Here is a 13,585-nt window from a genome sequence, read left to right as displayed (position 1 = left end):
ATGATCTGGGGAATGTAGTAAATTACAGTATTTTGAAGTAAAAAATTACCCACAAATTCACATACACCCCAGAATTGTAACCTTTACCTTAATACGGTCTTATAACTACATTTTTTGTGAACAGTTCTCATTGGGGCCTTTTCTCTAAAAGGGGACGTTGACAGAAGCGTGCAGCAGAGATGTGGTTTCATTTCCTTCACTTCGTTATACTTTTTAAGGGAAAACCTCAGGGATTGTCACTGTAGGAAGAGCTTTCCTCCAAAGGCTCCTTGGGCCAGTTCAGTCCTTCTCACAGGAGGAACCTGCCAGTCTTGAACCCTTCATAAGGTCTACTGAAGTCAGGGAGCAGAAACCACAATTATCTGGGTGAATTCTTCTGTTTGCACAAAGCTTTTTGAGGATGCAAGCCTGAAGGTATAGCTACCGTGTTAACATAAATCTCGGATCTTATCCCAGGTTCCACCAGGTGTCTACAAAATATGGTGGTGCTAATGAATTGTAAGTAGAATCTGACATTATATGGGATATTAAAGGCTACACCACAATGAGACAAAGAAATAGCTGGATATTTGGTTGAAGCGTTGACCTTGGTTGACCTTAGAATGAATGTTTTCAGCGTTTGGTGGAAGGGAAGGGTTCTCTGGCTCTACTTTGTTATATACCCAAAAGGTTTAGGACAATTTTATAATTCCTTGTGGTAGAAACATTGAGAATCAAAGCTGGTCAAGACAAGATGGGCTTTAAGATGACAAAACAATATAACAGGTTTCCCATTTGGAGATTTGGCACTGCATTGTCATTAGAACGTCTGCATTACAACTTTGGTTCTATAGGTTTTCCCCTCATTCCAGGTTTATGAGAAAGTACTATTAATGCCATGTTGGGCACATTGTCCTGCCTACATTTGTAATACACAGAGGGTGTTTCACCTACAAGTTAAACACCTTTTTTCGGCTAACCCCCACACCCTCCAGGAGTAGTCACATGTAAATGTGCATTAACTTCAATGTAACCCCAGAACCCCCTTGTGTTTTGGCCAAGAACTGATGTGTCTCCCAACATCTGGGGGTCTCGTACATGGCATCTACATAGCGAAATAAAATGGCATAACATTGAAACTAGAAACGCCAGGTGTGCTAAGGTATTCTGTATAATCTCGGCATACACACTTTAATAATTTGCTTATATTACACACACAAAACACATACAAAAGAGTGTTTCAGAACATTTATAAAAGCACAAATTTGTAAGAATCTCTATTACATCAGCTATACAAAACATGAATAAATAGTTATATATTTCCATGTGATTTATGTACATTTAGGTGTGCTTTTTCTTCAATAGGAGAACTTACATTTCTCTTTTTATAAAGGTAGAAAATTTTTTTAGCAGGAGGGATTTCTCTAATAACAATAACAAAAAAAACACAAGCAACAAAAACAAAAAAAGAAACAAGTGGGGGAGAAAGCAACAAAAATAAATATATATTTGAGGACCCATGGGCATGACTCTCAAAACAATTCAAACCCTGTTATGTAAATCGGTTTTCCCTGAAATGATGGAAACCTGTTATCAGGGTGCAGTCTGTCCTGAATTAGCATTCGCTGAAGCCCTTTATGCTTGTGCTGAATATCACGCCGTTTAGCACCCCCTTATTTTAGCCCAATGTCTGTAGTTACTGCGGTGGGCTGGAGATACTGAACACAAGTACAAGGGTGATTTATGATCGATACCCAGAGTCCTGCAGTGCTAGTTAACCATCACTATCATACACAATTCTAAAAACAATAATAATCATAAAATGTAGCCAGTGTCTCAGGGATAAAATGAGATTGTTACAATTAAAAATCATCCACTTTGGGGGATAGGGGGCAAAATCACCCAAATAATACCCCATGCATTTTGTGGTTTGTAGGAAGAACAAAATAAAGTTGTTCATTTAGTTCAGGAGCTGGGTCCCTAACTCGGTTCAGAACTTTGCAGTGATGTCACCAGATTCGCTAACTCAATGCTTCACGTTATTGCTTCAATGTCTCTATGGCTTCCTAAGACTTAAGGCGTTCTGGATCCGCAGAGGTTTAGCTCCTGATAACACTGAATATTGGATTGTGAACAGTAGTCAAACGTTAAGTAATTAAAATGGTATAATAAGTATGCCACACAGGCCCACTTTTCACGGAACAGGCTACAACTAAAATACAATTAAGCAAAGTAAAAGATAAACCAGTCATCATATATGTGCCTTCAGAGTTATTCTTGTTCATCCCTCTCTGAGGTAGGAAAATAAAATGATTGTACCATTAACTAGTAAGCAAAATACAAATACTTCGATGGGTTTCAGCCTGGGATAATTCCATCACAAGGTCCAGATGAATGACATTATGGGGAGTTTGGGTTTAGTTACTGAAGATCATACCTGGGAACTCTCTGGGTTTGACCTGGAGTCTCAGGGTGAAGTGCTGCTTCCCTGGCTCTCCTAGTCAAGTTCCTCTTTCTCCGAGCAGAGGAATGCTGCTTGATCACACCCACTCCCCGCCCATTTCTGGCTCTGCCCCTCTCAAAGCCACTCCCCCAGAAGAGGGAGAGCTCCAAGCGGCCTATGCTGGGAGGTCCCCAGGTATGCTGATGATAAAGTGCCCAAAACACTGCTTAGAAATATCTCAACCAAGTTTTAGGTTTACGAAAAAACAAGGTTTGTAGTGCTGAGAGTATTGTATTTCTGGCATATAATTAAATAAACTCAGATTCTGCCTACCAAATAACGCAAGAGCTGCACTGCTTCATGGGGTCCTTGAATCCCGAACCTCATTTACCCCTTACCTACATATTACAAATACGCAGACCTCTGCTGGTGGGAGGGGACTTTAAAAATAGTATACCACTAGGAACGTGAAATCATACAAAAATATTCAGAATGACCCATAAATGAGGATGTAATAACTCATACATACATCTTATCAACATTAAGCAAGACGCCAATAACAAAACAAACAAACAAAACAAACAGGAGGCTTTATAAATCCCCAAAAGAAGCCAAGAGGCTCCAGCTTTGTTATTTTAGACTGTGCTGGGATCAGTGCAACAAAAAGCACAATTTTGTGAAAAAAAAATAACATTAGCAGCATTCTCAATATTTACGCTAGAACCCCTGAATAGAGACACAGTGTCTTATCCATAGCTTCCTGGTGGCTTCTGATTGGATGTTACAGGAGCTGTAAACGGAGGTCTTGCAGTAACGCAAGAGGCTTTTGACATAATCCTTCATACCATTTCCAAATGGGAGTCCCATGTGACGAGAGAGAAACAAATGTTTTGGTGTTGCTGGGAGACATACCAAAAGCCATCGTGTTAGGCCATTTCTAAGGGGTACAGATGTGTTTTGGTGTCCCCCACTTTACTGCATTACACACCATCTGCCCTATATATATATATATATATATATTTCCCATTGAGTGCTTCATTGTGTTGCTGGAATGTAGGCTCCTGTAGAAGTACTGGCTAATGGGATAGTATATCATCTACAATGTAAACTGCAAGCACCATACTTCTCAGGAGCTTTGGGAAAGGGGCAAAGAACAAGACCTGGGAGAAAGTCTGAGTGGGGGAAATTCACGTGCAAGATTACGTTGTGAAAGCAGTTGCAAGATAAGACAGTATCTGATGTGCGAGAACCGGGGGGGGCGGGGGGAGAACTGCTGGGATGTGTGAATCCCCCCTCACCTTGTGTGACTGGCGGCTTATAGAGAGATGGTGGCTTTGGGATTGTCCTGAAGTTGTATCCTTTTAATGCCCGCGCTGGAGTAGCCTTCATCACTGCACAGGCTTTGCATACTGCCTCTCTCGTCCAAGTCACTGACGCTGCTGCTGCTACTGCTCCAGTCCAGGTCTGCGGTTAAAAAGTCCGTGCTTTCAACGTCCACGTCGATCTCTTCTGTGAACACAGGTATACGATGCAGTTAGCAAGGTAACTTTTAGCACTAAGCTGTTGAGGACTACAGTTCCCACAATCCTCTCCCAGACACAACTCTAACGCCCTGTAAGACTACAGTCAGGTGACACAGAGCTTTTTAATAATTGTATTGTTACGAAGAATGCAATTATAAGAAAGAAAAACCCTGTCACCTGACCTGTGTTATAGATTAATGGTTCTCCTTTAATGTGAGCGCAATATTATAGGTTATGGAGTCCAATGTAAGTTTTCTCCCAAAACCCCCCCCCCCCACGATCTATACTTATCGCTAGTAAGATCTAAAGTCACGGTTTTTCTCATACCTCTGTCAGAGTCCGACCTGTCCGAAGACACAGCGGATCCTATACTGTCCATGCGTATCCTTTCCACCCCAAATTTTTCTAGCTGCCTTTTTAGGTGTCGCTGCTCTCGCTGCAACTGATCGATTTGGTGCTGCGACCGTTTGTCACAATCTTCAAGTTTCTGCAAAACAAAACCAAAAAGAATGACTAAGAATTTGCGTACGAACGGGATAATAAGCATTAGACGGATGTATTCCTGGCTCACCTTTATGTGCAATTTTGCTCGGGTTAGCAGGCTTAACGTGGTATGTCTATTGGATTCTGGACCAAGAGGCACCAATACTTTTAGCTTTTCTAGACACAATCTTAAATGTGCTCGCCTGAACGAGAGAAAAAAAACCAATATTAAAAGCCTATTCGGTCTACGTAACAACATTAGAAGTAAATAAGAACTTCCGCAGGATACCGCTTGAGAAAATAAACACAGAGATCAGTATCTACATTCTGATGGGTTGTACAATTACATAACAGCCCAAATATTCAAGTCAGCCCTTTTTCTTTTTTTTTTAAAGAAAATTCTCAGGCATCTGGCGTCTGCAAGACTGATATATCATAAACATTTATTACTATATCAACATTTTGGTTGATACACAGTATACTAACACAAAAGCGTGCCCTGAGGAAGAGTGAAATATGATATATAATCATATGGAAATTCCTAAACCCTATGGTTTGCAACTAAAACACTATGAAGTTTATTGGAGCCCTACACTAACGTCCAATCATGAACCTTTAACAATCACACTTGTTGGTGTACTGGATCCATTAAAGTATTGAGTTTGATCTCTAGATTTAGAGTATAAGGGTGTCCCCAGAAGTCAGAATCCCCGGAAATCCCCAATTACAGCAGTGTTAAAGAATGAGGCACACGAGGAAGAATGAAATTCCTCTCTTGAAGTCTTCACGCGGCCAATGGTGACTCAAAAACCAAACTGGTTTATAGTAACCGGTTTCTCGACCTACAGTTATATGGGTGGATTATTCAGTACTTAAGTGTCACATAGGTAGTGGTTGGAAATAAAGTAGATTAACCGTAGTAAACAAATAAATAAGGTACATGGAACTGAATTATATGAAGTCACCAGACGTACCTGTTTTTCTCCATTTCATTGTGGGTTGACCTGAAATGCAAAATAATCGATATATTAGTCACATCCTCCCTTCTAATATTAGCCCAGCAAATGAACACTAATTAAAATATTAAGTACATCTCTGTTTGAAAATGACAGCGTGCCAGACTGTAGGCCTTGTAGAAACATGTTTGCCCCCGCTGCTTAGGGCACAATGGTTTGGTCCAGCTGCACAGAAGGTTGGAAGACATTGCAGCTGTATCCAGGGGTGGTTGCCGAGCAACCACTATTAAAACTAGTTTATTTCCTACATTTTTAATTTATTGACATACATAGAATTGTATTTTAATAAGCCTCCCTGTTTAAAGATGAATAAAGCAATTTTAGACAGATTAATGGGTGTAGAGGGAGCCGAAAGGTTATTGACAAGAATCCAATTTGATTCTCAAAGACACATGGTGGAGCTTCACTGACCTCAGGGGTCAATAGAGCGATAGAGAGGAGGGAGGCTGGCGGTAAGCATTTAGTGATTGGTAAGAGGAAAAGTCTTCAAGGAAGACAATTTATGGGGGTTGCCGTCATTAAGGTGTGACCTGCTCAGGTGGTGAAATCGTAACACGAGGAAAATCGGTTGTTGGCTTGAAACAGGATGACAAAAACGACTAATGTAAGAATTTCAGGAGAAAATTAATACATAAGGCCTGCTTTTGTATAAGTGTATACATACATACATACATATATATTATTATCCATATATATATATATATATATATATATATATATATATATATACACACATATACATATATACATACACACACACATATATATATATACATATACAACAAAATGACGAGCACGGTCAGCTTTAGGATGCGGCTGTTATCAGTTTCCATACAGATGTGGAGGTAGGTGAAGATTTCTCATAAAATGTTATCCTGAACAGACAAATAGGAAGTGCAGAACAATACAAGCTGCAAGAAGACCCTAAACCAGCATTCAAAAGCATAGGCAACGAGTGCGCAAACAGAAAGGACACCACGAATAGCAGGAAACATGTCCAGACAAGAACACAACAACAAAGCATTGCGAACCCCTCACACATACATATAATGGACGTATTTTGGCAAAATATCCATCAAAATGGCTACAAAATACACGAGACATATTCTGTCTCCAGGATTACACAGACTGGGGGTATATCTAAACGCATCCCGGGATCGCTGGAACGCGGTGAGTTAATGCTTTCTATTTCCACAACAGGGTGCCGGTACGTGTGTATGGGGGGCCATTAGATGTTAAGATATGCTCATAAAAAATAGCAAACTATACGCAGAAACTACACTAACCAGAGAGCTGGCGACACAAGGGCAAAATGGGTCAAGTCTACTCAATGACCTTGTAAACACCTCCAAAAATGGAAGGTCTCCAAGTGAACCATGTTTGGCGAGATGAGCGATTATTACATATAAACAACAGTTATTTGCGGTGCTGCCAAAACGGAATGACTTTCCCACCCGACGAGGCGGACCCTCGGCAGACACCTTGTATGGAAAGAGACTACACGGGGTTAATACTTCTTTTCTGCCACCACCATCATCATCATCTGTGTACGGAGTATCTTCATTGTATTTTTTACATGATTAAGCGTCAGCGTTCTACCCCACTATAAAGGTGTCCTGTGTGCCCGTTACTCCTTGGCACCATGACAGCACCACACAAGGTGGGCATGCTTCATGGGTTAACTGCACTACTAAAGCTTTTCTCACGGCAGGGAAGATAAAGCAACGAACCCTCTACATCAAGAACCTAAAACACACTGACATTTTCCTCTTTACCATGTAACATGTAACATGCTTCATGTGTTCATATTTACTGTTAAAAACCTGCATCTAGAAAGCAGCACTTTGATCTGATTTAACATGTATATGTATAACCTATATATAGCCACGTATAGCGTATACCTTAAATCTACAGCTTTTGTAGGCTGGATGCACCCGACAACAGAAAACAAAAGCTGATTTATTGTGAGAAATGTGTGTTTTGTGTCTTGGCTTTTAATTTATGAAAGTATTGTTAATCTGGAATCAATAAACAATGGGGGGGGCCGCTTAGTTACCATCATAGTCATTTTTCACCCCAGCCAAACAATAGCTATTGACGCCTGGAGATATTTCTGGTCGGGGTAAAGATCAATAAATCGTTTTCTTTAACTGTTAAAATCTGTTGGCAGATCCCCCTTTTGTTTCCCGGCACAATGAAGTGAATGCGATCACACCAATGCCTTAGATATTTTACCAGCGGCCACAGGGAGGAAATGACACAAGTTGGGGAGGAAGAAGCAATGTCCCAATCATGTGTTTCCCCGGCCAGCGTTCCACGTCATTGTATGCGTTTTGTCATGTGCACAAACATGAACATGCATGGGGAGCAGACATGAGTAACGGAGTAAAAACCGCACCAATGATTCACCCGACATGCAAGTTATGACTCGGGCGTCCCGCAAATCAAAGCGATCCGTGCACCTAAATAGTTACAATTCCAACACATTAAACGTTACTAGAAACAGTTGCAGGAGAAGCCCAACCATAATGTTTACATTTCCCCCTTTGGCCGATGTTATAGATTCAGCGAATAAAAAAAGTCCTGTGGGATTCCAACATATGCCGTGGCGGGTGTTTTCGGAAGCGAGTAGCTGGCAGGGCTAATGGATTATATCGTGTTTCTACTGAACATGGGAATTAATCTGGAGGCATCAGAAACGCCAGGACATTTAAAGGACTCCCATTGGCTGCCATGACCGTATTCTTGTTGGCTCGTGTCGCTCTGCTCAGTCCTGATGAGCATTCTGCATGCAAAATCTAGCGCAAAAATAACATGGTCCCCTGACCCTTGCACATGTTTGAGTGCGACACGTGCTTAATGTTATCCGTACACCAGTGACGATGATGAAGTCATTGGCGCCATGCTCTGCTTAGTGGTCTTGTGGCCCCCATCCGTTTGGTCGCATAATGCAGCATATGAATACCAACAGATCCACGAGGTTCCTCTCAGCACCTGAAGAAGTCCTTAATCCACACGGGATCCACAGCCTGCCCCGCGTCGCGTGTGCACGGTATGTGTGAAGCGACACAGCCTTATTATTATTAATCAATTATTATTATTTATTATTATTATTGCTCCTACCTGCTACTGCTGCTCTTTTTCGACTTGCTTTTCCTCTTCACGTTCTCCCTCTCCTTGCTGTTGTAAGGCATCATGGAGGCATAACCGTGCTCGGCTTCTAAGAGCAGAACAAACACGTAACGTGAGCATTACACGGGTACAGCATCCCTTCCAAATGACAGCTCTGCGACTACAGTGCTCAGCTCCCTGGCACGCGAAGTGTTAAACAACAGATTTTAAAGGAAAAAAGCAACGATCCCCAATATTCTGCAAATAAGTGTAAATACAGAACAATCATTTAGGTAGATCTGCGACAAACTGCCGCTATTCACCAGGCTGCTGTGGGAATGCACGGTACTGTCACCTGCACAGGCAGCGGTGGCGCATGCTTAACCACGGCGGTATGCAGCGGCCCTCCAAAGACTCACAGAGCAAGCAGGCAGAACACATGCACACGATACGCTGCGTGCGCAATTAAGCTTTATTTATTTAATGTTAAGAAATACACCCCCGTGACTAGAACATTTGTGATAAGGCTCATTTAACCCCTCGACAACCAGATCTTTACATAGAATTGCTAATATGACTACAGTAGGCATGCTAGGGTTCATTATAAAACACAATGTCCTCCCCCACTGTGTACTGTGCTATATAGATATAAAATTAATACGTTAATGGCGATGCTTAGAGGAGAAAAATATGTTATTTGCCTAAATGATATATACTATATGTCTATGCTTGGTGACCCCCTAAAGAGGCTTCACAATATTAAATATTAGTCTTTTTGCATGCAAATGACCTCTATTTTTAGAAGCGCTTCTATTTGTCGGTGCGGCTCCGGAGGCAGCATGGAGGACAGGCTCCGTTTCCATGCACCATGTGAACTATTCGCTCTATCACCATCATAACAGCCGTCAGATCCCTGCCGACGGGCGAAGATGCCGCTCACGACCACACAACATGACACCTGCTTCCCCAACAGCCTCATCAGCACAGTATCCACTACTCTGGAAAGGTTACTCATACAACACACACACACATGTGTATGCAATATATATACATAATAAACATATATACAATATATATACATAATAAACTACACCTATAATGCATATCATGGCTGGTTGGGAAAAAAAAGGGCAGATGAGAAAAAGATGGAATTGACTTCAGCTACAGCATTAATACCGGTATACAGCTATGATATATAATAAATACATAATTATATATATATATATATACATATATATATATATACACATACATACATACATACATACATACTGGGATACACAGCAAGAACAGACATCTGCAGACGATCTAAAAATAGATCAGCTATAGCGGTGTATGTAAACAGCCTTGATTTGAAGATAAACCGTTTGAAGCCCCTATAACCGCATGCAGCGTGTGTCTGCCGGCACATACACTGTCCTATGTCTATATATGTTGCCGGCACATACACTGTCATATGTCTATATATGTTTATGTGAGAGACATCCGCACACACGGCACCGTCCTCGCACATATGACCGGCGCACTGAATGTACCGCTGCAGGCTCGGTTCACACGGGAGATACACTCACTCTCACCTCTCTCCCTCCGCTCCAGATACTCGGCCGCCTCCAACAGCATCTGGATGTTGACACAGACCGAGGCCGCCATTTTCCAGCACCAGGGAGGAGGAGGAGGCCGGGTAAGAGACAGGCTGGGGATACACGGGGAGTGCGGAGGCCACAGGAACAGATGACAGAGAGGAGGGGGTCGTGTTTGTCACCGGCCGGGAATGGAGATTATTAGGGCGCCGTGGCCTAGTGTGCGCACGGTGTGTATCTCGGCTGCCCCTGACTATCCGCTTCCTCTCCGTGTGCTTAGGAGCTGCCGTGCCACCGTAACCTAGTATCCCGGGGAAGCGCAGCGATTATTGTTTTGGCTCCTGACAGACACGCCTCGGTCAACCCAACCCCCTGCTGGACCGCGCAACCCCGCCCATTAGCAACAGTGTTCGCACGTTATTGGTTGACCTGTAATCGAGTGCCACCCCTTCATTGGGCCTGGCAGTAACGGCTCTCTGATTGGCAGGAAATAAAAAGGAGGCGGACACAGCTGTCACTAACGGCTGACACCTATTGGCTAGCACGTTGACAGCAAAACACCCAGCACCCCTCTGGCTTCTCATTGGTCACATGTTGGCAATGTGTTGCACAGCGCCCCACCTCCTTAGCAGACAGTGACGTCACCAGAATACATATAAATTCCTATATTTCTCATATACAGTATATAACAACACCCCGTATGCACGCGCAAATGAGGGGGTACATACAAATATATATGTACCATATACATTGCTGATGCCTATATGGGAAAGAAAAGATCAAGATTTAGCGGGCAGCGACCATTAGTAAAATGCAAATCCAAACGTAGTCAGCGTGATGACACTTCAGTTGCGGTTAGAGTCATGTAACGTGTACATGTGGTGTAATTTACATGCATGCAGTATTTCCGGAACTCAAGTAACCGTTGATGAGAGCGGTATCATTTGCACCGTTTACATGGAAGTGAACGGGTTAGTTAAACGTAACCCTTTAATAATTGCTTTGTATGTATACTGTGCATGCACGTTAAGAAGCAACCCGCAGAATCCCTAACATGGGCAGCAGTTGCCACTCTCGTCAGGAAGTTGGAGCTCGGTAAGTATGGAAGGAGGGGGGAATGCAAACGTCACTGCTGGAGCCCACCCGTCAGTCACGGCAGGATCCCCCTCCCTGACGTAGATAGTTTTGTCTCTGCAAATAGAACGCATTACGTAATGCACCTTGGCTGACACATCACGTGATAAGGGCGGGCCTCTGTTGCACCACGTAGCGTTGATTGGTTAACTCCTTCTCTGATGCAGCAGTGGCTGACCGGTACAGCATCCTCTGAAACCGCCGGTTTTATCGCTTGTAACAACAAGACGGGTATTGATCACGTGAGGAAACCGCGAAAGTTTCGGAATGTAAATGTCATTTTTATTCAGAATCCCTTAAATCTTATACCCTGCTGTCATTGGCCTTATCTTTCACGCCATGTAAAGTTTGAAGGCAGGGATCTACCCCCGGCACTGGAACCATCAGTAATATTCCATATCAAATGCGAAGGAGCCATTTAAATACCAAAGTACAGGAGGGAAGTTTATTTCAGAGGAGAAACGTTACAACATAAAGCCACAGTTTAAACTAGAGGGTCAGATGCAATGCAAGGTAGTTTAACTTTAGTGAAAGTGGTAGATAAATGGATAAGGCTCCCAGCAGAGGTGATATAGGTTAATAAGATGAGGAATTTAAATAGGAATGCCATAGAGTATATATAGGGTATGCTACTGTTGGTATGAGAGGGGCCGCTCCACTGAGATATCGCTGCATGATATACCTCTAGCTCCGTACAGATATAAAATCCAGGGGGTGATAGTAGGAACAGTGATTCTCTACCTTGAGGTTGTATCTGCTTTCTGTTTCTAGGCGCAGATATTCTTCCATCTGATTTTGTAATCATTAAATTAAGTTTTTAGTGTTTTTTTTGTTAGATTTTTTCAGGTATTTAGCTCCCACTTGCAAAGCCCCGCCGCTGGCTTTTTGGTGAATAGGTTCGGTGGCATTCGTGTCCTATTGGGATAGGCATAGAACCATCCAGAATCTAAATCAAGATGCAGGATTAAGGTTGGAGTGTCTATGTTCCTGTGGCCCTTTGGGGCCAGTGTGTTCCATACATACCGATTTTAAATCTCTCAGCTCTTAAAGGACAGGCACACGGAATGTAAGTCTGCGTGGCCACGGCCAGAATTGTATTCTTTACTGAAAACACTACCCCTGCATTCTACTTGCCCTCCCCTACAGCATATGTTTGCAGCCACACCAAGCCAGGAAGAGGTTAATCCCACGGCAGTGGGTGTGGGGTGCAGCCGGGATTTCGGATACACCCTGTGTGTGGGCTGCATTTACGAAAGGCCTTCAATCTGTGTTTATCCGGGTAGAGCATGACAAGCGTGCGAGATATCATCACGCCACGACGAATACCTGACTGCAGCATTATCACGCACACGAGAGCACCAATCCCAGCAAACACCGAGACAGGGGAGATGAGATGGAAACGTTTAAATACACAAAAGGATGTAACAAGAGGCCTCACTTCAGATGTTATGTAAGGAAGTTTTACTTTACTGAGGGGTTGGTAGATAAATTGAACAGCCTCCCAGCAGAAGTGGTGGAGGTCAATACAGTGAGGGAATTTAAACACGCATGGCATAAGCATTAAGTGATCCTGAAGATAAACTCAAAATAAAACAAAAGAACGTAACTTGCCATAAGATGAATCCGCTTCATTAGGACTGCTATATTTACATGTGTGGATTGTTAGCCCAAAGCCCATCAACATACCTGAATTCTATTCCACACACGCCTCCGTGGCGCTTCATACACACAGGGGACCCGGATCCTCCTCTCTGGCAGCCTCTACCGCTGCCGGCACTTCCTCTGGGGGCTTCTATGACGGAGCTCTGGCATTACAAGACTTTCCGGTGCTCCGCCATAGAAGCACGGCGAAAGTGTCGGCAGCAGTTGGTTACGTTGAAATCCATGACGGTAACAGTACTCCTACCTGCTTTCGGGAACAGTTCCTTGAAGACCATCTTTGCACTTGGTGGGAGTTCTGCTTTCCTATGATACAAATGACTGTACCTTTATCTCAGCAGCTACAAAAACTACAGGACAGGGCCACGTCAGGCAGACTGACCAAAAACTACAGGACAGGGCCGCGTCAGGCAGACTGACCAAAAACTACAGGACAGGGCCGCGTCAGGCAGACTGACCAAAAACTACAGGACAGGGCCACGTCAGGCAGACTGACCACTGACCACTGTTTTGTGGTGTAGACACCGTCCTCCTCGTTAAGGAGGGGGTGAAACGCACTGAACCAAACCGCTACTGCCACACAGTGGAAATGTGGGAAATTACAGCCATCTGCCACGCAGGAGGTGTGCTGCAGCCACACAGTACTTAAATACAGTA

At 43.2% G+C, this 13,585-nt stretch overlaps 1 protein-coding gene across 1 annotated transcript; it reads right to left on the bottom strand.

The window, feature by feature from the left end:
• Positions 1-3,444: 3,444 nt before the first annotated feature.
• Positions 3,445-10,498, bottom strand: MXD1 (MAX dimerization protein 1). The gene is made up of 6 exons (XM_053463100.1): positions 10,133-10,498; positions 8,568-8,664; positions 5,403-5,432; positions 4,517-4,631; positions 4,273-4,432; positions 3,445-3,931 (listed from the first exon to the last, which is right to left on the bottom strand). Exons 1-6 carry the CDS (start codon positions 10,203-10,205, stop codon positions 3,738-3,740), a joined length of 669 nt encoding a protein of 222 aa, XP_053319075.1. The 5' UTR covers positions 10,206-10,498; the 3' UTR covers positions 3,445-3,737.
• Positions 10,499-13,585: the final 3,087 nt, after the last annotated feature.

Source organism: Spea bombifrons, chromosome 4 (assembly GCF_027358695.1).
Source record: "Spea bombifrons isolate aSpeBom1 chromosome 4, aSpeBom1.2.pri, whole genome shotgun sequence".
NCBI classification, from domain to species: Eukaryota; Metazoa; Chordata; class Amphibia; order Anura; family Pelobatidae; genus Spea; species Spea bombifrons.
This window is presented reverse-complemented; position numbering and strand designations above follow the sequence as displayed.